Genomic DNA, 25,318 nt, shown 5'->3' with positions numbered 1-25,318 from the left:
TGCCTGGGCAGCATCCTGAATGGGGGAATTGTCCTGAGAGCTCCCTGGCGTCTGTACACACATGTGAGGGCCCCCCTTTCAGCCACTCCCCATCTTTCCCTTCCCCCACAGCCCAGGCCAGCTCTCCCATTACCACTAAACCATCTGCAGCTGTGGACGGACATCTGGTCCCAGCTGTGGACACCTTGCTGGACCTCCCTCTCTCACCTGCCCCCCCTTCCCTTTGTCGGAGCTGAAGAGGACTGTGGGCTATAGGCTGGGGCTTCCCTCATCCAACCCCTGCCAAGGCAAAGGAGACAGAGGAGGGGCAGGAGATGGCAGCCCCACCCCGGAGATGCCAGAGGCTCTTGGCAGGGGCAGCTGGAGCAGTTAGCACCAGCTGCCAGTGACTCACCTCCCACCAACCCAAACATAACACCCTGGGGCTGGGAACCAACACTCAGCCCCTCCCCTCACCTGACCCTCCAAATCCAGACCCTAGGGGTCCCCTATTCTCAGAGACCTAGCCTATCCCAGCTCCCAATCACCCTCAGTACTGGGACATATCCCATTTTCTTTTATTTATACAAAAATTTTCTTTTTAAATATAATTTAAGAACCCCCTTCCAAGCACCACCGTCTGCCTCTGTTGAACAGCCCCCTTTACCACCTCCCTCCCTCCCCTCCACTCATGGATACAGCTTGAGGGTTCTGGAGGGAGGGAAGGGGAAAGGAACTGTCTGGGGCTGTGGCATTTCCAAGGCACTGTTCTAGAACATATCAATGGGTCCTTGTTCCCAACAGGAAGGTGGAAACAGGTACCCGTCAACACACAAAATCTGGACAAAGGGGAGAGAAAGGAGGAGAAATACAAAATAAAAACAGTAAAAATCCAGAACCTTCAATATGAAGGCAGGTGAGGGGAGGGGCATTCACAAGGGGAAAATGATTGCCTTTGGTGGTGACAGCAGCAAGTTGGGACATCAAAATCCAATGATTACATCACTGGGTCTTGACAGCCCCTTCCTGCCTCCTGGGACATTCCCCACTCCCAAGTTGGCAGGCTGGTCACCCTTTCTCTTTGGTCTGCAGGAACTTGCCCACTGAAGTGGAAGGCACTTGGGGAGTGAGCCCTCTGGGAAGATGGAAGATAAGGGATTTTTTTTTTTTGCCCAGGCTTGAGGGAAAGACTCACTCTGAGTTTGGGGTTCCCCGCCTGGAGGGCACAGATAACTCTTACCATCCCATATGGCACAGCTCCCCAAATCCTGGGTCTCAAAGATTACCAACTCCCAACCCCCTCAGTTCAAAGTGCAATCCAATGGGAGGCTGTGATGGGGGTGGAGGGGGCGTCTCTATGAGTCCCCACGCAGCTCTGGGACTCATGTCCCAGAGCATGTCCCAGAAGGGGAGGCCATGTCTCTGGCGTGGTGAGGCCTGGGAGGTCAGAACTGCTGGGCCGGCCCTCCTGTACCACCAGGGGCTCCTGGCTTAGCTTGGGACTTCATATGCTGCACACTGGCCAAGATTTTCTTCTGGTGTCCTGCTAGAGTGACTCCAATACGGAGAAGGTCCCTGCAGGAAAAACAGAAGGCTGGCTGAGTTTAGGGACCGGCCAATCAGGAAGCCCATAGGGTGGTGATGTCAGGAGCTGCTAGGCAGAATTTAGGCACCAAGCCTCTACTTCACAGCTGCCAAAGAGGACAGAAAGAGAAAAGCCTAAGAGAAATTAGGGGAAAGAGGCTTCAGAAACTGCTTTAGAAGAGAAAGAAATAAGGAAAGGAGCCAAAAGAAAGAGAACTAGGGCATCAAGTGGGGGGGGCTTTGGCTCAAGGAAGATGTTAAGGAGAGATGGGGACCTGCCTGGCCAGGCATCTTCTGAAAGTTTTTTTTTTAATTTTACATATTTTATTTGGTAAGTTGAGGACAAGGTATTGATATGTAGGCCATATGAGCCTCAAATGAAAAATCCTCCTGCCTCAGCCTCTCAAGGAGCTGGGAGAACAGTGCTATACTGGTAGGCCACCACCTCCGACTACGTAAGTCTATGCCTTTCCCCCCACCACATCCAAAGCTGGAATAAGCAAAGGCCTTGGGAGAGAATCAGAGAGGAGAGAAAGGAGATGTTCCAAGTACAGACAGGCAAGAGAACAGTTATTTGGGAGTTGATAGAATCATAAAACCATTTAAGATCAAAGCTGGGAAGGGATTTCCAGATCTCAGTCCCGTCTTCTCCTTTTATGGGTGGGAAAAGAGAACCGGAGTTGACACATTAATGTGAGAGCCGGGTTTGGAATGTAGATAGAAGCACAAAGATAGATACAGGCCGGGGATGGGAAGAGAGATGGCCCAGGGCTGAGAAGGCGCCAGGACGAACACCAGCAGGGCTTTGCTATCTGGGAGAATCCGAGGTCTCAACGTCAGTCATGATTTGTTTGGTGTGCAGCCCTGGGCATGGTGCTGGACCACCAATCTAAGAGTCGGTCCCTGAGGCTGGACCCAGTGTCCCCAGGCACCATCGGAGTGCTGCGCCCTTCCCACTTACTCTGCAGAGATCTGGCTGACCACCTCAAAGGAGCCGAACCCAGCTGCTGCAAAACTTTCCTCGTATCTTCCCATCTTGATGGCTCGAAGCCACTCACCCACAGAGCCAAAGGCAGAGTAGTGAGGTTGCCGTTGGTCCAGGAGTGGATGTGAGGCCCTGGGGGTGGGGTGGGAGGATAAAGATGGAGACAAACGCTAAGTTGGACAGCTACCACACTAGAGGGCTTTGGGAAGACCAACACAGTCAGAGGTGTGGGGGGACGGGGCTGTTCTCTGGGATCCTCACCCTCCATTCTCCCTGGCCACAATTTTGAGGCTAGCAGGATTCCGGATCATCTTGTCCAGAGCGCTGACCACCTGGGGGAAGCGGGGCCGGGCATTCCGGTCCTTCTGCCAACAGTCCAACATGAGCTGGTGGAGGGAGGTGGGGCAGTCTGGGGGAGGGGGCAGCCGGTAGTCCTGTTCGATGGCATTGATCACCTGCGGTGATAAGGAGAAGGAGGAGGTGAAGATCTGAGAGAATCTGGTGTTGGGCTGGGAACCACAGATGACTCCTAGGTAGGGGGAAGTTGGCCGTGGCTGACAAAGCACCACCACCCCACACCGGTAGCTCCCAGGCTTCAGTCCAGAGTGTAACCTTCCAACCCTGCTCACCATCCATCCCCAAATCTAGCAACGCTACATCCAAGTCCAACTCTGTGTGTTTGTTCACGTGTATGCGTGCATATGGAGGCCAATAAAGGGTGTCTTCCTCCACGGCTCTCCAGCTTACTTCATTCTTTATTGCTTTTATCTATTTACTTAGTTGTGGAAGCAGGGTGCGTGCGTGCGTGCGGTGTGTGTGTGTGCACTCAGTAGCACAAATGTAGAGGTCAAAGGACAATTTGAAGGAATCAGTTTTTTCCTCCCACTGTGTTGGTTCTAGGGACTAAACCCAAGCCACATGCACGTGTGTATGTGTGCATGCTGCATGTAATAACCAGAGAACATCAGCCGTCTTCCTCAATCACACTCCACCTTATATACGGAGGCAGGATCTCTCCCGTGAACCCAGAGCTAATTATCCCAGTCTAGCTTGATCAGGATCTCCTGATCACCTCCCAAGTGCTGGGATCACAGGCAGGCTCCCACACCTACCTGACGTTGATGAGTGCTGGGGATCTGAGTTCTGATCCTCATGCTTGCATTACAAGCACGTTACCCACTGAGCCATCTTCCCTGAGACAATGTTTCGACAATGTCTCTCTGAATCTATGCTGGTGGGCCAATAAGTCCCCCTGATCTGCCTGTCTTCAACACCCCCGTACAATGGGGTCATGGATGAGCGCCTATGAATTTGGCTTTTATGTGGGTGCTAGGGATCTGAACTTGGGTCCTTGTCCCTGCAATGGCAGGCACTGTACTTAATGAGTCATTGTCCTAGTCCCTTCAGCCAGCTCTTGGATGTAAATATCACTTCCTCTTTGTGTCACCCCGCTATCCCCAACATTGGTGGAGAAGAGTCTGGGGACCCCATCCCCCTCTCCTGTATCCCAGGTAAGACTCTCGGTATGATCGTGGAACACTCACGTCCTGGTTGCTCATGTCCCAGTAGGGCCGTTCCCCAAAAGACATGACCTCCCACATGACGATCCCGTAGCTCCAGGCATCGCTGGCAGAGGTGAACTTCCTAAAGGCAATGGCCTCAGGGGCGGTCCACCGGATGGGAATCTTTCCTCCCTGTGGAAGGAGGAGGAAAGGTGAACCCAGGCACCAGCAGGACCCAGGAGTATCTTCCCATGATGGACAGCATTGCCCGCTTTGTCGGAATCTAGAACCTTCAGAGATGAGCCCGTAGCAGCGCCTGAGAGGAATTATCTTAATGGGGTTAAACAAGGTGGGAGGACCCAGCCTAAAAGCAGGTAGTGCCATTTCCTGGCATGGGTCCTGGACTGAATCAACAGGACAAAGGGAGCTAAGAACAGGCCTTCCTTTCTTGTTCTCTGTGTCTTGACTGTGGGTGCAGTGTAACCAGCCACTTCCAGTTCCTGCCTGCCTCGGCTTGGTCACCACACCCTGGCTGTCCCTTGAACTGAGTTCCAAATAACCCTGTCTAAGGGTATCTTTGTCAGCGTATTTTATCAGAGCCCTAGGAAAAGACGAAGACGCTTATCCCGAGATGATTTCTAGGAACAGAGCCTCACATGGCCCTAGCTCGCCTCCAGCTCCCACCTCCCCAGGCTGGGATGACAGGCACACACCTCCACATCTTTTCCCTTTCTGAGATAGGATCCATACACCTAGGTAGCCCAGGCTGGCTTCCATCACACGACTTTCTTTCCTCAGCCCCTAACTGTTGGTCTCATTTCCTTCCAGGCCTCCAATCTCCTATCTCCACACCTGTTTTTTTTTCCTACACGTCGGAAGCTGATTTCCCTACAGCCTACACCTGCATTCTCTCCCGGGCCCAACGCTGCTAATACTTGCTGTTTCTCCGACCACCTTCCCCTGGGGCTGGAATGCTTAGCTGGGACCCCTGGCCCCAGGCTCACCAGGGAGCTTGTGTAGGTGGGGTCAGAAGAGTTTTCCTCCAAGAATCTGGAGAGGCCAAAGTCGGAGACCTTGCAGACTAGGTTGCTGTTGACCAGGATGTTACGAGCGGCCAGATCTCGGTGGACGTAGCTCATCTCAGCCAGGTACCGCATGCCTGAGGCAATCCCCCTCAGCATACCCACCAGCTGGATGACCGTGAACTGCCCGTCGTTCAGCTGAAGAAGAGAAAGGGAGAAAGGCTTATTTAGGATAAATCACCCACAATTTACCCTCCTCGCCACTCCGTTCACCGCGCCTGTCACTCGAATACCCATCTCAGCCCACCTAGAAGGCAGCTCAGTTCTCTCAGGCAGTCCTACTTACTAAATTCTGGATATTCTAACACCCTAACACAGTTTCTCATATTACCTTATATTTTGGTTTTTGCATCTTGGAGACAAAGCCTTGCTTTTAGTCCTGGATGGACCAGAATTTATGGTAATCCTATATCAATATCCCAAACTCTGAGATTACAGGTATGAACCACCGTGCCTCCTGGTTTTTGTTTTATTTATTTTGGCTGGGGTGTGGCTCAGTGGTAGAGCCCCTGCCTAGAGTCCGTCAATAAGAGGCTGAGTGCATAGCTCAGCAATAGAGGACATGTACCTTGGTCTGACTCTCCAGTTATGTACAAAAATGAATCAAATAAATGAATCACTGTTGAAGATCTGGTATGGTTTTTTTTTCATGTTTGAAACTATTAACTTTTTTTTGAAGGTAGAGTTTTGCTATATGATTTAGTCTCAGCTAGCCTAGAATTGGCTTTGTATCCCCAGGCTGGCTTAAACTCACAAGCCTCCTGCCTCAGTTTCTCCAGTGCTAGGATTGCAGGCATGAATTCTGCTTTGTCCTGATTTTGGAGTCCAGCTCTCGCTGTCCCCTCCTCCCCACCAAACAGTGCATAGTGGTTGTGAAAGGGGGTAGGGTGGCTCACCCGGAGGAAGGAGTCCAGGGCTCCGTTCTCCATGAATTCAGTGAGGATCATGACTGGCACGCTGTTGGTGACCACACCCTCGAGGCGGATGATGTTGGGATGCTCAAACTGGCCCATGATGGAGGCCTCGCTCAGGAACTCACGCCTCTGCCGCTCCGTGTAGCCACCCTTCAGGGTCTTGATGGCCACGCAGCTCTCCTTCTTCCCTGGTGCCTTCAGCCGACCCCGGCACACCTCGCCAAACTCACCTTCAGCAAGAACACAGAGTCAGTTCTCCTCCCATCCTGACCTGTCTGTTTCATTTCCGTTGTCTAGGCTTCTGCCTTCCTGTGTGCGTGAGTGCGTCGTGTGTGTGTGTGTGTGTGTGTGTGTGCGCGTGCTTGGTTACACAGGTTCCTGTGTGTGTATGTATGTATGCATGTGGAGGACAGAGGTTGATAGAGACCATAAGTCAACACCTGATATTTCTTCTACCTCTGTCTTTTCTTTCTTTTTAATTTATATTTTATGGTTGTATGAGCGTGCGTGTGTGCATGTACAAATGTGTGAAGGTCAGGACAATTTCAGTAATCAGTTCTCTCCTCCTTGGGTGTCATACACAGGCCACCATCATCCTTGGCTGCAGTCACCTTTATCCTCTGAGCCATCTTGTAGCCCTGGCCAGTCTAGAACTTGCTATGTAGACCAGGCTGGCCTCAAACCCGGCGAGTGGGCTGCCTCTGAGGCCACGCAAGGTCTGAGATTAAAGATGTGTGACACGTGACACCGCACCCAGCAATCCTCCTTAGTTTTTTTTTTTTTTTTTTTTTTTTTTTTTTGTTTTTCGAGACAGGGTTTCTCTGCAGCTTTTTTTAGAGCCTGTCCTGGAACTAGCTCTTGTAGACCAGGCTGGCCTCGAACTCACAGAGATCCGCCTGCCTCTGCCTCCCGAGTGCTGGGATTAAAGGCGTGCACCACCACCGCCCGGCTTCCCTCCTTAGTTTTTGAGTAAAGGTCTCTCATTGAACCCAGAGCTCATCGGTTTGGCTAGGCTGGCTGGTCAATGAGCACTGGCGATCCACCTGTCCGTCTGTCCATCCTGTCCCGTCCACCCCCCTCTCCCACCCCCCGAGCTGCGATTACAGGCATGTGCCACTGTCCCTAGGTATTTCATGTCAGCCTGGGCATCAAATGCGGGTTCTCACGTGTGCACGGCAGGCGCTCTACCAACCGAGCCAGCTCCCCAGTGCCCCAATTTGCTCCTCTTACCTGCACCAATCACCTCTTCAATCTTCACATAGGAGACATCGATCTCTTTGGCAAATTCCCTCACTGCCTCATTAGGGTCTTCATAAGTAAAGGGATCAATGTAGACCTTTGTACCTAAGGAGTCACACGGGATCCCATTAACCAGGAAGCCAATTCCTCTGGACTGTAATGTCCTGTTAGGTCCCAGCTCCTTTCCCCCTGCTGTGGCCCACATACCGTGCCCGATGAGATACTGCCCGTGTTTGTCCGCGTACTCAGCCTCCCTCCCATTGCTCTGTTTCCTATAACCGGGAGAAAAGAAGGAAAGAACAAAGTGAGCTCTATTTCTCTGTAGGTCCACAGAGAATGAGACTCTAACTGGCCAGTGGGGAAGTGAGGGGGGGGTCGCCTAAAACCATCAGAAAACACAGACATTTATTACCATTCATAACAGTAACAAAATTACAGTTATGAAGTAGCAAAGAAAAAAGTTATGGTTGGGGGTCACCACCACATGAGGAACTGTATTAAAGGGTCGCAGCGTTGGGGAGGCTGAGAACCACCGCTCTAGGTTGTGTGGGTAGGCACCGACCCACAGGGAGTTTATAGGCCAACGTCTTTACCTGAGACAGAGGACAGCAATGACAACCACCACCAGGACCAGAACCACGCCCACAACGGCAGTTCCTGCAATCAGGGCCAGCTGCTCCCGCCAGCTCTCACTCTCTGCAGGAGAAGAGGTCAGGTAAAGCCCAGAGTCCCTGATTCCCTACCTCCTGAGAGCAGACCCCAGCCCAGTATGACAAGCCGAGTGAGCAGTGAGCTCAGACTGAGGACACGGAGAAAGTGTCCAAGCTTTGTTTGGCCAGAGATGTTGGGGGAATTTTGGTTGGGATGTGTATGTTTGTTCATTCACGCGCTGCATACGCATTTGGAGGGCATCACACACGACCTGTATGTGTGTCCTCATGCATTCACGGCAGGTGCATTACTGACTGAGCCATCTCCCCGGCCAGGGACACGTTGATTTTGTTTTATGTTCTGGTGTCCTCTAAGAAAAAAATGCTCAGCCAGGCAGCAGTGGCATGTGCCTTTAATCCCAGCACTCAGGAGGCAGAGGCAGTTGAATCTCTGTAAATACAAGGCCAGCTTGGTCTACAGAGTGAGTTCCAGAACAGCCAAAGCTATAGTGAAACCCTGTCTCAGAAAATAATAAATAAATGAGTGACTAATAATACAATAATAGTGATGGGCCACACCTGGGACCCCATCATTTAAGAGGCTGAGGCATGGGGATTGCCAAGTTAAAGCCCTGCCTGTGCCATACAATGAGACCCTTGTCTCTAGAAGAAAGAAACAAGGGCCGAGAGATTGTTCAGCGGCTTAGGAGCACCAGTGGGCTCGTCTAGAGGACCTGGGTTCATTTCCCAGCATCCACATGGGGGAGCTCAAATATCTGTAACTCCAGCTCCCAGGGATCCAGCGCCCACTTCTGGCCTTCATGTGTACTGCAGATACACAGTGCACAGACATAGAGGCAGGCCAAGCATGCTGATCCGCTCCTGCAATCCCCAGCACTTGGGAGGCAGAAGCAGGAGAACTGCTAAAACCTTGAGCCCAGCCTTGCGAGTTCTAGAACATTTCCATGGCCACCCAGCAAGACCCTATCTCAAAAAACACGAAGGGAGATAGGAAGGAATGAGGGGCTTAAAAAATGTCTGGCGTTAGTGAGGTGTGGTGGCGCACACCTTCAATCCCAGCACTGGGGAGGCAGAGGCAAAGGGTTCTAAGTGAGTTTGAGGCCAGCCTGGTCTACATAGTGAGCTTCAGAGCTTGGAAAATCATGGGTCTAACATGTTAAAAGCACAAGCTACCTTATTTTACCTCAGAATTCTAGGATAAAGGGTGGATGATTTTTCTCATCTTCTTGGAAGAAAGAACGGGACTCACGAGTCAACCTACTGCTAAGAACAAACAGCCCTGAAGACTTCACAGTCAAGGGTTGGATTTAGTTTCTCTACTCTCTGGACTATGCCATCTTTGCTGACCAGACCTTAGCACTGAAGGAAAGGACTTTGGGGACACTGAGCTCAGACCTGCCTGGTCAGGGCGGGAGGGTGGCAACGATCCCAGTTCCCACCCGAACGAATCCCCAAACTTACCATCCAGTTGTGTCTGACTGTGATGCTCTTGGCCGAAGGGGCCATAGCCGGCCTCGGAGCGTGCGCGTACCTGGACCAGGTAGCTGGCTCCCCGCTTCAGCCCCAGGAGCTCAGCTCGGTTTTCTGACGTCTTCAGGAAACGTACACTGCTGGGGCCCTCTGCACCCTGTCGAGGAAGCGGAAGGAATGGGTCATGAGATATTCACCCTTCTCTGCTGATTTTGTTCCTTCCCACTTTATCCCATTGTGTGGCATCACTAATCCTTCTAGCAGCTTTGCACCACTGAGCCACACCCCAGCCCCTCACTGGGGGATTCTAGGCAGGTGCTCTACCACTGAGTCACACCCCAGCCCCTCACTGGGGGATTCTAGGCAGGGGCTCTACCACTGAGCCACACCCCAGCCCCTCACTGGGGGATTCTCGGCAGGGGCTCCACTACTGAGCCACACCCCAGCCCCTCACTGGGGGATTCTAGGCAGGGGCTCTACTACTGAACCACGCCCCTCAGCTCCCCACTGCGGACTCTAGATGAGCATTCTACTGCTGAGCCACTCTGATAACCCTTTGCAGCAGTCCTCTTTGCCTGGCAGTATAATGACTATTTTACAGATGAGGATAACTTGAGGCCCAGAGAGAGCCAGGGACTGGCTGCATGGTTGTACAGTTAATAAAGTCAATCTGAAACTGACGTCTCCCAATCAGGTATCCCAGCTGAACCAACACCCAGTACTCCCTCCACCTGGGGCCGAGACTGGTCTCACCTTCTCATGATACTTGACCTCGTAGTCCAGCACAGCCCCACTGGGTGCTCTGGGGACATCCCAGGACAGGATCAGGCTGCTGGGTGATGACCGGGTCACCCGGATATCAGACACTGCAGGAGGCACTGCAGGAGAAAGAAACCCAGCGTGCCCTACTGCAAAGTCCAGCAATTCCTTTCTCCAGTTCTTCCCCTACCCACGCCTCCCGCCCCCCCTCCCAAGATGCTGGGAGATGCAGTCAAGGGCCCAGCACATTCTACCTCCACCAGCTAGAACTAGTTTCCTCTTCCAGTTTTTACAGGAATTCCTTCGGAGAAGCTAGAGATGGTTCAGTGATTAAAAGTTCTTCTTACTGCTCTTGCAGAGGACCCAGGTTCAGTTCCCAGCCCCCAACAGTAGCTCACAGCAGCCAATAACTGCAGGGCCAAGGGACCCAACACCCTCTTCTGGCCTCCTTGGGCACCTCGTCACATGTTGCTCTCACAAACATAGAAATAAATACATCTTTTAAAAAATTTCCGAGCACAGTAATGGTGGCGCATGCCTTTGATCCCAGCACTTAGAAGGAAGAGGCAGGCGGAGCTCTGTGAGTTCAAGGCCAGCCTGGTTTGCAAAGAGAGTTTCAAAAACAGCCAGGACTGTTACACAGAGAAATCCTGTCTCGAAAAACAAAGACAAATACAAAAACAAACAAACAAAAATGGTAAAAGAACAATAACTGTGGAGCTGGGAAGGTGGCCCACTAAGCAAATTGCGTAGTCCAGGAGTGTGGATCCCTGGCACCCAGTTAGATGCTGGACAGACATCTCAGTTACCTGTATTTCAGAGCACAGAGGCAGAGACAGGGGGATACCCCAGCAGGCTGGCTAGCTAGATCAGCCAAATCAGTGGAGACTGATGAAGGAACTCACCTGAGCCAGCCTTAGGCCTATGGTGCATATGTGCACATGTACACACACGTGTACACACACACACACACACACACACACACACACACTCCTTTTGATCCCCTTTACCCTCAGCCTTCTGACATCTCTCAGCCCATCCCCCTGAATTCCTGACTCCCTCTCTCTGTGGTCATAGGAATGTGACTGGTCCCCGCGCGGGCTCATATATGTTAATGTTTGGTTCCCAGCTGGTGGAAGTGCTTCGGAAGGATTAGAATGTGCGGCCCTGTTGGAGCCCACTGGGGGTGGGCTTTGAAGTTTCAAAATCCCAAGCCAATTCTAGTTAGTTTAGTTCTCTTCCTCTGCCTCGTGCTTATGAATCAAGATGTGAGCTCTCAGCTGCTTCTCCGGTGCCATCGCTGCCTTACCGCCACGCTTCATGCCACAATGACCATGGACTCTATCCCTCCGGAACTATGAGCCACAAATTAAATGCTTTCTTTTAGCCATGGTCTCTCTCCTGTTTGGTTGGTTTTGGTTTTCTAAGACAGGGTTTCATTGGGTAGCCCTGGCTGTCCTAGGATTCAGAAATCCACCTGCTTTTGGAGTGCTGGGATTAAAGATGTGCACCACCACTGCCTGGCTTGGCCATGATTTCTTTCTATCAAGATATACTTTCTCTCTCTTTGAGACAGTCTCAAGTAGCTCAGACGGGCCTGGAGCCACTGATTTCCCTGTCTCCGTCTCCTGAGTACTGGGATTGTAAGTATGTCACCCTTCTTCCTTTTCCCCTTTCAGATTTATTAGAGCACAGCAGCTGCACAGACAGCGTCATCACGGCATTGCCACACGAACACATCACTTCTTAAAGTCGTGATCTTCTGCCGGTGGATCGCTCAGATTAGCTAAGGACAACCTTGACCTTCTGATGTTCCTGCTTCCACTTCCTATGCTGGTTTATGTGCCGAGGCAGATCTATTTAACCAGGGCCTTCTGCATGCTCAACATCTCTCCCACACGTCCCTATTCTTACCCTCACGGTCAGTGGTGACATTGACAGGCTCAAACGGAACTGGTCCCGAGGCTAAGGCAGACACGCCATTCAGAGCAGCGACCTCAAAGGTATAGGTGACATCAGGACGCAGCCCTCGGACTACCACCCAGGGCTCAACCAGGTCCCGAGGGCCAGGGTCAAAGGTCAGATCGCCCCCACAGGGCAAGCAGGAGCCCCCAGCACGGCACTCTCGGCAGCGGACGGCGTAAGTGAGGTCTTCTCGGCCTCCGGACTCAAGGGGGGCACTCCATTCCAGCTGCAGGGAGGAACCGTTCAGATGCGGAACCACACTTCTTGGAGCAGAGGGTGGGGCTATGGGGAAAAAAAAGAGAATCAGGAAGAGGGTAGGAGGGGACCACCCTAAAGGACAGACAGTCTCACTAACCTGAAATGTTCAAGGTGAGATTGAGGCTGGGAAGCATGGGGGCTGTGATGGGTTAGCTTTGACAACTCGACACAACCTAAAATCACCTGGGAAAAGTCTCCATGAGGGACTGTCTGCATTGAGTTGGCCTATGGACGTGTCTTGATTAAGTTGTGTGCTACGGGAGGGGAGGGAAGGGCCCAGCCCACTGTGGGCGGAATCATTCCCTAGGCAGGGGTCCCAGAACTGTGTAAGAGTGGAGGACTCGGGGGCTGGAGAGATGGCTCAGAGGTTAAGAGCATTGCCTGCTCTTCCAAAGGTTCTGAGTTCAATTCCCAGCAACCATATGATGGCTCACAACCATCGGTAATAGCTGGTGCCCTCTTCTGGCCTGCAGGCATACATACAGACAGAATATTGTATACATAATATATATGTATATATGTATAATGTATAATGTAATATATGTGTGTGTGTGTGTGTGTGTGTGTGTGTGTGTGTGTGTGTATGTGTGTGTAGGAATCGATCTGAGCAGTCAGTATAAGCGAGCACGGGCACATTCCTCTCTCTGTTCTCCACTGTGCATATGTGGCTAGCTGTTCCTGCCCTGAAGACCCACACTGATGGATTAGGATCTGGAATTGAGCTGAATCAACTCCCGCCTCTCCTAAAGTGTGTCTTATCTGGGTGTCTGATCACAGGAATGGAAAACTAGATCAGAGACCATGGGGGAAGCCTGCTCCAGGAGTTCACAACTCTCCCCCAAATGGACCAATGTCCTTCACCCCAGGACAACGGAAACTTACTAGTGCAAGGTGAACTCCGCGGGTCCGACCGGGCCCGATAATACCCAATACGGCACAGGCAGACAGTGGAGCCGATGTTATTAGAGTGGCTGTTGGCTGGGCATGGCTGGCACGGCTCCTCTCCTACTTGAGGCTTGAAGGTGCCCTGGCCACAGGCTGAAGGAGAGAGCACACGTGTCTATCAGAAACAACACCCTGGGGCTAGAGAGATGGCTCAACGGTTAAGAACACTGGCTGCTCTTCCACGGGACCTGGGTTCAGCTCCCAGCAACCACATGGTGCCTTACAGCCAACATTCCAGGGGATCCAGTGCCCGCTCCGGACCTCCGAAGGCATCAGGCACACACACAGTACACAGACATCCATGCAGGCAAAACATACATACACATAAAATGAAGTTTGGAAAATATTTAAAAGCGGGACTGGAGAGATGGCTCAGCAGTTAAGAGCATTGCCTGCTCTTCCAGAGGTCCTGAGTTCAATTCCCAGCAACCACATGGTGGCTCACAGCCATCTGTAATGAGGTCTGGTGCCCTCTTCTGGCCTTCAGACATACACACAGACAGAACATGTGAAAATATTTAAAAGCTTTAAAAAGAATCTCCCAACTCCAAGGCAAAAACCAAGCCTGCACACAGAACTAAGGAATGAATGAGGGACCCGGCCAGTAAGAGGAAAAGGGGGACCACTCCTTACCCTTCCCAACCCTAATGTTGGCAGTCTGGTGAAGCCCTCTCATGATTTTAATTAACTTAAAGACAGCATCTTATACATCCGAGCCTGACCTCAAACTCCATGCACTGCTGAGGGTGACCTTGAACCTCTGATCTGTCTGTCTCTGCCTCCCACATGCTGGGATTACAGGCAGATGTGCACCACACATCCAGTTTACTGTGTGGAGGGGATGGAAGCCATGGCTCTGTGCCTGCCAGGCCAGCACTCTACCAAAGTCTCAGCCGTCAAGATAATTCTGAATACACACTGCCCAACACATAGGATTGATACAGAAAGCAGGAGATCCAAAATCCACGTAAAGCATCAAGAAAGTGCGTGTGAGCGGCACCATATACTTTTCTCCTTTACCAAAATACAAGCTGGTAAACTTGGACATTTTGTCCCATCCTGTAATTTGAGTACTTTGAAGCCAGAGGCAAGAGAAAGACTGCAAGTTCAAGGCCAGCCTGGGCTACATAGGAAGACCCTGTTTCTTAAAAACGAAATCCAGGGACTAGAGAGATGGCTCAGAGGTTAAGAGCATTTGTTGCTCTTGCAGAGGACCTGAGTTCAGTTCCCAGCAGTCTGAAACTCCTGCTCCAGGGTTATCTGATACCTCACCTACGCGTAACTATATGTATACACATAATTTAAAATATAAATCTTTTAAAATTATTAGACAAAATAAAATAAAACAAGGTATAGGCTAGGCATGGCAATCCCCTCAGGAGGTTAAGGCAGGAGAATCCACAGAGTTGGAAGGCAGCCTTCACTATAAATGAAAACCTTATCTCAGGTCAAAAATTTAAAAAAAACGCAAACAAACAAAACACCAGGAGAAGCAGTGGCTGGCCTTAGGATCTCCGGACCGCTGAAGTCGTGAGCAGAGACAATGTTTCAGCTTGTTGCTGCACCCAGAACCGACTCTGTAGAGTCCTGTTTTTAGGATGCTCTGTAAAACCTCAGATCCCAATCCAAAGGCTGGGACCTTGCCAACATTCCGAACGCAATGACTGGCTAATTTTAGTTGGACATTTGTGAAAATAAAGTCATTTACGGGACTGCGAGCTGGCTCAAGGGGTGAAGGCACTTGCCACTTGTGATGTGATCGAATGCCTGCAAGTTGGCCTCTGACCTCTGACCACACAAGTGCCTTGGCAGCACAAGTCACCCTCCCCAACACACACACACACACACACACACACACACACACAGAATAGGCAAATCTCTAAACAAAACCAAACAAACAAATGAGTAAGCGAATATGAGGACCTGAGTTTGAATGACCAGAACCTACATTTAAAAAATAATAGCCGGGCGGTGGTGGCGCACGCCTTTAATCCCAGCACTCGGGAGGCAGAGGCAGGCGGATCTCTGAGTTCGAGGCCAGCCTGGTCTACAAGAGCTAGTTCCAGGACAGGCTCTAGAAACTACAGGGAAACCCTGTCTCGAAAAAACAAACAAACAAACAAAAAAAAAACAAAAAAAAAATAATAAATACATTACAACGAAACCAAAACCAAATCACCACCACCAAAAATCAACTAAAAGGCTGAGGACATTGCCTATAGGATGCGCAATAAATGGGAGGAAACTCCCAACAAATAGAATGGAGATCATAAAGAAGTCCTTTTCCTCAGCCCACAGAGGTGTTCCAGCTGCTCAGCGGTAGTCGGACCTCCCAGGCCCGCCTCCAGATGGTGTCCAGAAAGCAGAGGAGGAAGGCTGGGGGGTGGGCTGGGTTAGTCGACCGGTCAAGAGGAAGAGCTGGGACCCTGGCTTGAGCTTCTTTCCCAGCTCCAGTAACTGAGTGTCCAGGAAGTAGGGTGTGCTCAGAATGGGGGATCTTAAGGGCTGGATGCGGGTGTCTGCTGCCAAGCCCGATGATAGGTCTGGTCCCCGGGACCCACATGGTGGATGAGAGGGGCATGGATTCCCGCAAGTTGTCCTCTGACCCCTACAGCCTCCCAACCACCCACCCAACCAACCAACCCATCAATCAACGGAATTATCAAAATTTTAAGCACTATTTCCTACCACACTAAGAATAAAACCTGAAGTTTAAAATAAAAAAAAAAAAAGCCCCGAAGCTTAAAAAGAGACGAGACCAGGATGAGCCGCATGACAGCCCCACGCGAGACAGGAAAGCTTCACGGGAGGTCCCATTCTCACCTCGGCATACTTTGTTGCCCTCGGCAGCCTCGTACCCGGCCGCGCAGCTGCAGCCGGTAATGGGCTGCTCAGCCCACTGGCCATCTTCCCGGCAGTAGAGGCTGGGGCTGGGGCTGGCGGTAGGGACAGCATTAGCCACACAGCTACCGGCCACGGGCACCACGAGCTCCCGAGGCACGGTCTCTGGGAAGTAGGTTAAGTTCATGGTCAGCCGGGAGCACTTCTTGTAGAAGAGGTGCAGGGAGAGCAGGGCCATGCAGGCTCCTTGGTCCTGGAAAGCCAGGTAGAAGCCCGCTTTGCTGAGTGGACCCAGGCGAAGCGTCTTGATGTTAACTTTCCCCGTTGCTTCAGCCCCTGGGCGCTTCCGGGTCAGATGCTCGGCAGCCACCGTGTCCACCTGTCAAGAGAAGCCAGATTCACCACTGTCCGATTCCTGGATCCCGTAGACTATCTTCACAGAGCCCTTCAGTGATCTCAGCTCCTGGTCGAGAACCTTCTTCCTTTCTTCTATGATATGTAATACATATATACATACATACATTTTCTCTCTCTCTCTCTCTCTCTCTCTCTCTCTCTCTCTCTCTCTCTCTCTCTCTCTCTCTCTCTCTCTCTCTCTCTCTCTCTCTTTCTCTGTGTGTGTGTGTATACACAGGTTTCTCTGTATATCTCCTGTAGCCCTGGCTGTCCTAGAACTCACTCTGCAGACCCGGCTGGCCTTGAACTCACAAAGATCCATCTGCCTCTGCCTCCTTGAGTGCTGGGATTAAAGGCGTGCACCACCACCACCCGGCATACATGGTCTCTTGTATGTATGTATGTATGTAGTCCAGGCTGGTCTCAAACTTGCTGTGTAGCCAAGGATGACCCTGCACTTCTGCTCCTCCTGCCTCTACCTCCCAAGCGCCAGGATGACAGGAAGGTGTCACTACTTATTTATGCAACGCTCCGGGTGCAGCCCAGGACTTGTGACTGTCAAGCAAACACTCTACTGAGATACTCTGCAGCCCAATATGCACTCTTTAGCTGTCCATCAATCCTCTGAGCTATGCTGCTTCCGACTCTGTCCTGTCGCAATTAACCCATCATTCATTTGTCCTATGAATATTCATGGTATCTAGCACCGTGACCTCAGCTCCAAGGAGGAACAGAAGAGCCACAGACGTGACAGGCAGATGACAGTGGAGCAGAAGCCAGGACAAGGACAGACGTCGGCTCTGGACGCATAGGTCACTCCAGATGCTGACATCCCATGGGAAATCAACAGCTGATGCTGGGTGGAGATTTATAAAAATTCGTCTTCCGGGGCGGATGTAGCTCAGTTGGTAGAAGGCTACCTAGCATGGAGGAGGCCCTGGGGTCAATCTCTAACACACCTGCAATCCCAGTCCTGGGGCGCTTGGGGCAGGAGAACCAGGAGTTTCTGGTAACCCTTGGCTAGATAAGAGAATCTGAGGCCAGCCTGAGCTATACATGAGAACTCATCTTAAAAACCAAACAGAGGCTAGAGAGCTGGCTCAGCAGTCATGGGTACTTGCTGCTCTTGAAGAGGACCCAAGTTCGATTCTTAACACCCACACGGTAGATCACAACTATCTCTAATTCCAGTGCCAAGACATATGATGTCCTCTTCTGGCCTCTGTGGGCACCAGGCGTACGTGCAGACAAACACTCACAGGCACAAAATAAAAATAAATAAATCCTTTAAAAAAAATCTTAACGAAACAAACCTGGACATGCTGGCGCATGCCTTATCCCTCCTTCCAAGAGGCAGGAAGACAGAGCTCTGAGTTCAAGGCTAGCATAATCTACATAGTGAGAGAGACTGTATCTCAAAAAACGAAAAACAAAACAAAAAACAGAGAGAGAAAGAGAGAGGGGGGAAAGAAAAGAAAGGGAAAAAGAAAAGAAAAAAGAGACAAAAAGAAAGGAAAGGGAAAAAAACCAAAAACCATGAAGTTTGGAAAAGAGCTCAGAAGTTAAGAGCCGTCATTAACAGGAGACCCAATGCCCAACACCCACAGGGTGGCTCACAACCATCTTTAACTCCAGCTCCAAGCATCCAACACCCTCTTCAGTCCTCCTCAGGCACCAAACACATCCACCATGGCGCACATAAATATACGCAAGCAAACTTTTACACATACAAAATAAAATTAATAAATCTAATTTAAAATTATATATTTTTTATTTTTATTCATGTGCATTGGTGTTTTGCCTGCATGCACATCTGTGTGAGGGTGCCAGATCTTGGGAGTTACAGACAGTAGTGAGCTACCATGTAGGTGCTGGGAACTGAGAACCTGGGTCCTCTGGAAGAGCAGCCAGTGCTGTTAATGGCTGAGCCATCTCTCCAGCCCCCTAATAAAAAATTTAAAACTAACAACAACAACAACAACAAGAGGTTCATAAGATTGTTTGGGAGGTAAAGGGATTGCCACCAAGAAAATAAAAACAACAAGAACAAGAGGTTGGTAAGCTGGCTTGGGAGGTAAACATATTGCCACCAAGAAAAATGGTCTGAGCTCCATCCCCAGTCCCGAGAAAGAGAGGTCCACTCCTGCTAGCTGTCTTCTGACTACCCTCCATTCTTGCCCTGTGGCACAGCCAGGCATGCACCCAATAAATAAATAAATAAACAAAACCCACATATGTACATACACACAAGCATACACACACACACACACATATATACACACACACATACATACACGTACAAATTTTGAAACCTGTCAAGTATGGTGCCATCCACCTACAATCCCAACACTTTGGAGGTAGAGGCAGGAGGATCAGGTGTGGGAGGCTTGCTGGGGTTTCTTGTACCCTCAAAGCTTAGGTAACCCGCAACCCTGTTCTGGGCTAGCACATTGGAGGGGCTGAATCCGAGGATCACTTTGCGTCCAGCATTTTCAAGGCCAGCTGGGACAGGACAGCAATACCTCAGCTTTTAGGGAGGCAAGGTGTGGCTGGTACTGGAAACTGGAATTTACAAGACAAGACAACTAGACAGATGGCTCGGTGGTTCAGAGCACCTGTTGTTCTTATAGAGGACTTGGGTTCGATTCCCAGGACCTACATGGCAGTTCACAGCTATCAGTAATTCCAGTTCCAGGATACACGTGATATACAGATATACACTGGAACAAAACACTCATGCACATAAAATTTAAAAATCTTTTTCTTTTTTTTATTTTTTTTTTAAAGGGCATAGTGGCGAACGCCTTTAAACCCAGTGTTTGGGAGGCAGAGGCCGGTGGACCTCTCTGAGTCCAAAGCCAGTCTGGTCTACAGAGTTCCAAGGCAGCCATAGGGAGACTGTCTCAAAAGACAACAAAGAACAGACCAACTCATTAAAAAGTCAGCTACACGTATAACCCCAGCACTCGGGAGGCGAAGACAAGGGGATCAGGAGTTCAAGGCCATCCTCAGCTGCCTATCGAATTTGATGCCAGCCTGGACTACCTGAGACTTTGTCTCAAAGACAAAAGGAAGAAAGGGAACAAGAAGAAGGGAGGGGTTTGTGTGGAGGACCTAGGAGGAAGACACCAGCGAGAGGCGGCGCACTGATCTGGCGCTGCGGGAAGGACCTGATTCTGACGGAGTAGGGAGCAGCGGGTAAGAGTGGCCACGCCCTCCCCACACAGGCGAGGCGGTGCCCCTGTCCTCTTCCTTCCCTAGACTTAAACCTGCTGCTTCTAGCCCCCAGCGACCCTGCCAAAGGCCCTAGAGAGGCTGTTGAAGCCCACGGGCGTACCTTGATGTAGGGGTTCTCCATCCAGGCTGGCGTGTGGGCCGTGGCGGTATCAGCTTCGCTCTCGTAGTAGAAAACGGTGAATGTCTCCTTGCAGGAGCGACTGGCCCGCGGCAGGGACAGGCACTCCATCATGGTGAAGCGCAGCGTGGCATACACGTGGACAGCACCTCGCCTTGGGACCCAGCCAGTGCGCAGCCAGTGTGCCTGGCCCCCTGGCCGCTTCATGTCGCACACTTCATAGGTACGGACACTGTGCTGTTCCTCATCCAGGCCGCTCAGCTCCTCCCACTGCAGAGAAAGAGATGGTCAGGCAGAGACTCTAACCACAGTTGTTGGAGTGGCTATAGGAAGCCAACACTCGAGGGTTTCCTTACAACCTCCTGCCTCAGTTTCCCTCCTGGATCAACAGAGATCCAACTCTTACCTGGCCCTCTGTCTGAGGGTAAGTCACCCACTTCAGGTCCGCGGTTTCCAGTTTGGTATTCAGCAGGGTCTCTAAGACAGAGAGACAAAGTCAGCCCTTTGGTGCGGTGTGGGAGAGAGGTGGGACCAGCAGATTGCTGGAAACAAACAGGAATGGCGTGGAGTGGGCTATCTTTCTAGTTCCAAGGTGGAATCGGGATACAAGGAGGTGGCAAAATTTATTTCCTCGGGCCAAGGAGATAAAGATGCTAGCCACCAAATCTGCAGACCTGAGTTTGATTTTGGGGACCCGCAGGGTGGAAGGAGAGAACCAACTCTTACAAGTTGTCCTCCGACTGCCACACAAGTGCCGGGCACAAGAAAACTCTTAACAGGGCGGTGGTGGTGCACGCCTTTAATCCCAGCACTCGGGAGGCAGTGGCAGGCGGATCTCTGTGAGTTCGAGGTCAGCCTGGTCTACAAGAGTTAGTTCCAAAGCTACAGAGTAACACTGTCTCGAAGAACAAAAAAAAAGAAAAAGAAAAAGAAAACTTTTAAATTTTTCTCTCTTTGCACTTCCCCACATAAAGAAAATCACATTTACCTGTGTGTGTGTGTGTCTGTCTGTCTGATTATGTGCACACGCGTGCTGAGGATCCAAAGCAGGTTGTTAAGCTTGGAGGCACCATTCCCTGATGGATCACCATCCCACTACCCTTAGATTCATGCCTCCTGCTCCCAGCGCCAGCTCCACTAGCAGCAGTCAGTAGACACTGGTCTGCCCCTAGGGATTCTGAGATCTAGGCTTCCCGGGAGGCTGAGCCCAGCAGGACTGCCCAGCAGGATGAGGGGGACCCGTGCTAGAAGTCCACCACTCAGGAAGTCTGAAGAAGGTAGCTCTTGGGCTGGACCTCAGCATTTGCCAGAAGGGTTGGTGGTGCGGCTCAGCGGTAGAGCTCCTTGTTTAGTGTTCTTCATCCCCAGCATCACAAAAAGAGCGTCGGTTAACCAGGCCTTTAATCCCAGCAGAGGCAGAGGCAGATGGATCTCTGTGAGTTCGAGGCCAACCCAGTATACAGAGAAACCCTGTCTCAAAAGACAAAAACAAAAAAACCAAAAAAAAGAAGAGGGGGGGGAGAGGGAGGGAGGGAAGAAGAAACGAAAAAGAAAAGAAAGGAAAAGAAAAGAAAAGAAACGAACACTGGGCATGGTAGCACATTTCTGTAATCCCAAGATTTGGGAGGTGGAGACAGAAAGACCAAGAGTTCGAGACCAGGCTCTACATAGTGAGTTTGTAGCTGTTATGAATGACATGAAATCTTGTTTAAAAACAAAAACCAGGACATCCCCGGCTGGGCCTTGCCCCTTGGGGCAAAGGGCTGCTGGCCCAGGCCATGGTTCCCTATAGGTTCCTCACTCCCTCTCCTTCGTGCCAAAATTGGCTTGCGTCCCAACTCTAGTCCTCTTCCCGGGCCCCACCCCCTTTTCCCACCAGACACCCCAGTTCTCCTTCAAGGTGGTGCCCTAGCCTGAGGCACAGCACCGCCCCCTTTTGCAGCCATCTGAGGAGTAAGTTCTGGAAGCCTGGACTCTTGGGTTACCACCCCGGCTCCTGCAGAGGCCTCACCACATCTGGAGTTGGTTAGGAAAAAGAAAGGAGGGGATTTTAGGGGTGTTGGGGGGAGTGGGGGTTATGAACACACCTGACAGGGCTCTGGGATCACTTGTGGGGAGGGGTCAGCGAGTAGGGGATTAGGAGAAGTGCAGCAGCCTCTGGCAATACAAGAGGGAAGGGAGGGTTGGGGAATTCCCTGAAGCAGTTAGGGCAACCTGGGGTGTGTGTGTGGGGGGGGGGAGGCAGAAGTCAGGGAACCACATTAGGGTATTGAGAGTGGGCCCCCAGGGGAGCCAGCAGAACACCTGGGACCAGGTCCCGCCCTCCCCTTTGGGGCTGCAAGAGAAAAGGGGTGACGGGAAGATAGGTGGATGAGGTTCGGCCTCAAAGCTCCCAGTGATGTCCATGGGTGCAGGGGCAGGCAGAAACCCGACCAGCTGAAGGCGAAGCCTAGGGGCCCTCAGTGGGTGGCAGGAGCCAGCAGAACACATAGGGGACAGGATGCCAGGGTTCTGGGAAGGGGGTGGATAGAGGCCTAACACTCCACCCTCCATTGTTCCAGCCTGGATAGTGTTTTCCTGTCTCCAATTTACACACTGTCTGTGCTACAGGCTTGCTCTTCAGCCTGCTGAGCTGAGCTCAGACTCACTTTCACGATCTCAGACCACTTCACCCCCAGTTCACTACAGCCTCTGGGCTCCCTACCCACCCTCACCTCCATCCCACCTCGGTTGCTCAACTCCCTTTCCAGGTCCCCCGGGATGGCCTCTCAGTTTACACCTGAGGTGGGGGACGTGGCCTTGGATGATAAACTACTCAACATTTCTAAAGCTCCGGTCTTTCCATTTGTATAAATGGGGCGGGGAGGGGAGATCTGGCTCAAGCAAGGCCATTAAAAGTGAACAGGACAGTATAATCAATGCCCTTGGCACAGGTGGCGGGAAGGCTTGAGAAACACCCAGATAACACACGTGAGAAGGGGCATTTCCTGTTGGCATCTTTCTTTCCCTCCCGACACACTTCACGGATTTTCTGCCCGTTTGACTTCCTCCTCTCCAGGGGCCCCAAAGCCTTCCCTCACCCCCTCCCCATTCTCACACTTTGATCAGCCAGAACAGCACTGCCCAGCCTAGAGGGAGCAGGATTCTCCAAGTGCCTTTGAATCCTTCCCTTCGGCAACTCCCCTCCCCTTTCCCGTAGCCCACTCCTCATATACCCCTTTGATTCTAAGCAGCAAGGGAGGTTGTGGGGGAGCCAAATTCATTGAAAGGAGATTAGGGAAGCAGGGAAGGGGGGTTTTACAGGTCCTGAGCAGCCCCAAGGGGGAATGAGAAGTGAGAGGCCCACAGATCTTCAAGAGGCATTTGGAGAAGAATATAGGGAGGAAAAAAAAAGCCCCAGAAATCTGAGGCCGACTAGGAGGTGGCCAGCTGGGGTGAATTAGGGCAACACAAGGCAGCGTTAGGCAGTTTCTGCGGGCTTGCACAGCTGGAAGAAAGCCATGGGCTTGGGAAAAGTTTAGGACTAAATGGCATTCAAAAGGTTGGAGTACAGGCTGGAGGAAAACAAAAAAAGTGTGGGGGGGGGACCTGCACGAGGTCAGCCGCCTGGCTAGCCTTTGGCGTTTGAGTGGGGCTGCAGATGGGGCCACCGTAACTAGGGTGTGGGGTTGTAGGAGCCAGGTGTGAATGCTGGGATTTGGCCGTGGGGGTCGTTTTATGGCCTAGCTGGGGTCTGCCCAGTCTGCAAGTGCCCCTCCAGGAACTTTTCCCCGGAGTTTGGCCAGAGGTGGAGGATGGATAGAAACTTTCGGGTAGTTTTGAATATTAGGGTGGGCAGGAAAAGGAAGGCTGCCAAGGGCCTTTGGCGTCAGGACAGAGAGTTTAGAAGACTGGGTAGGGGAAGATCCGCGGTCTCAGCTCCCGACTCCATCTCTTTCCCAAACAAAAGAAAAACCCCACTCCCCGCCAGGCCGCCTCTTCCCCCGCCCCCTCCCGTTCTAGCACTATCGGTCCGAAGTGTTTAGGGGTGCCAGAGTTGGAATAGGGAGAGACCAGCTTCTGCACTCCGAGGCACAACTTTGGGAACCCCAAGAATAGGGGGGCACCCCCAAGTAATCTCACCTTCTAAAGCGGTGGCAAGGGACGCCCAGCACAGCAGCGCTCTGAGCTCCATGGCGCCGCCTCACTTTGGCTGAATACGATCCGAGTTTGGGGGGCCCTGGCCCCCCCAGGTCTGACCCTCCCTTGGGCGGATGCACCCCGACTCTGCTGCTGGGACTTTCCGTCGGGGGCCTCTCAGCGATGGCCCATGCGGGCGCGCCGGGCACCCGTGCTCAGGTGCGGCCCCCACGTCCCCGCCGCAGCGCGCGCGCGCGGGGAGGCCAGTCTTGAGGGGGGACGTCCTGGCAGTGGCCGTCGCTGGGCGGGCGGAGATCGGGACGTGGCTGAGAGTTAGGGGTCCCTCCGGGGCTTCGGGGGTCCCGCCCTGGCTGACTGGGGTGGGCCGATTGCTCGCGGTCTCTCTCGCTCCCTGGAGTGGTTGGTGGCTCACGCGCTGCCGAGCTGAGTGCGCGGATCGCGGTAGAGGAGGGTGGAAGCCAAAGTGGGGACCGAGCAGGAGGGAGGGAGACAGGCTGGGCCGGGGCTGGGCTGAGACTGGGCCGGGAGGCGCCTGGCCGAGGAGGGAGGGGCGCACGGAAGGCGGAGACAGTCCCGAGCCAGCGTCGCCCTCCCCATCTCCCTACACCCTGGAGCCCAGGCTTCGACGGTGTCGGGGGGGGGGGGGGGAAGCGGGGGAGCTGATTGGCTCTATGTTACTGAATAATTCATGAGGGGGGGCGCCCCCGAACTGAGCCAGTCGGGAAGTTAGGAGAAAGTTTGCAAGAGGGGGAGGGGCGGCATGCGTGTAACTCAGGGTCTGTCCAGGGGTGTTGGGTGACCCATGCGTGCTACCCGATTGTGCGTGTTGGGGGGCCGGAGCCTAGGAACCTTCCGGGTAGGCTTGAACCCAGCAGGCCTTACAGATGTGTAAATGCGCACCCCCCACACACAAAGCCTGCTTTGACCTTGCAGCGGGTCCTGAGATTCCACATCTGGATGCGCGCCCTGCCATCTAGTTGGAGCGGGGGATTGCACTTGGGTGGACAGGGTTAAATCTATGGCTTTGGAGATAGAAGACAGCCCGTCGGACACCGCCGCACACACACCCCCTCGCCCCAAACAACAATCCCAGCTCAGAGGCCTCCAGAGCGAGCGCTCACACAATCAGAGCGTGCAGGTTAAGTGCTGGAGACCCACTGTGAGCGCAGCCTAGCGCTGAGAAAAGAGCAGAGAGGGTGGAAGTAGTGGTTTGAGGACCAAAGTATAGTAAAA

General features: G+C 52.1%; 1 protein-coding gene across 2 annotated transcripts; it reads right to left on the bottom strand.

Annotated features, from left to right (window-relative positions):
* Positions 1-540: 540 nt before the first annotated feature.
* On the bottom strand, positions 541-24,594 carry Ephb4 (EPH receptor B4). Of its 2 annotated transcripts, none has more exons than XM_038345511.2 (17): positions 24,068-24,594; positions 20,352-20,422; positions 19,928-20,215; positions 16,177-16,573; positions 13,291-13,446; positions 12,100-12,432; positions 10,180-10,331; positions 9,418-9,583; positions 7,879-7,981; positions 7,493-7,557; positions 7,277-7,390; positions 6,029-6,276; positions 5,055-5,270; positions 4,093-4,242; positions 2,810-3,003; positions 2,525-2,680; positions 541-1,554 (listed from the first exon to the last, which is right to left on the bottom strand). In XM_038345511.2, exons 1-17 carry the CDS (start codon positions 24,117-24,119, stop codon positions 1,425-1,427), a joined length of 2,991 nt encoding a protein of 996 aa, XP_038201439.1. In that variant the 5' UTR covers positions 24,120-24,594; the 3' UTR covers positions 541-1,424. The 2 variants fall into 2 exon arrangements, with proteins under 2 accessions (XP_038201439.1, XP_038201440.1); XM_038345512.2 differs by having other exon boundaries at positions 10,180-10,304.
* Positions 24,595-25,318: the final 724 nt, after the last annotated feature.

The sequence above is a fragment of the Arvicola amphibius genome, chromosome 10, assembly GCF_903992535.2.
Source record: "Arvicola amphibius chromosome 10, mArvAmp1.2, whole genome shotgun sequence".
Classification (NCBI taxonomy): domain Eukaryota; kingdom Metazoa; phylum Chordata; class Mammalia; order Rodentia; family Cricetidae; genus Arvicola; species Arvicola amphibius.
The sequence above is the reverse complement of the archived record's forward strand: the minus strand, read 5'-3'. Positions and strand labels throughout refer to the sequence as shown.

Bases quoted from the DNA above. Each gene is read 5' to 3' on its own strand.
- Ephb4 (XM_038345511.2), bottom strand. From the start codon at position 24,119: ATGGAGCTCAGAGCGCTGCTGTGCTGGGCGTCCCTTGCCACCGCTTTA. The intron at 16,574-19,927 runs GTACGCCCGTGG...TTCTCTTGACAG, and splicing joins TGGAGAACCCCTACATCAAG to GTGGACACGGTGGCTGCCGA. The intron at 4,243-5,054 runs GTGAGCCTGGGG...CTCCTTCCACAG, and splicing joins CCACCTACACAAGCTCCCTG to GGAGGAAAGATTCCCATCCG.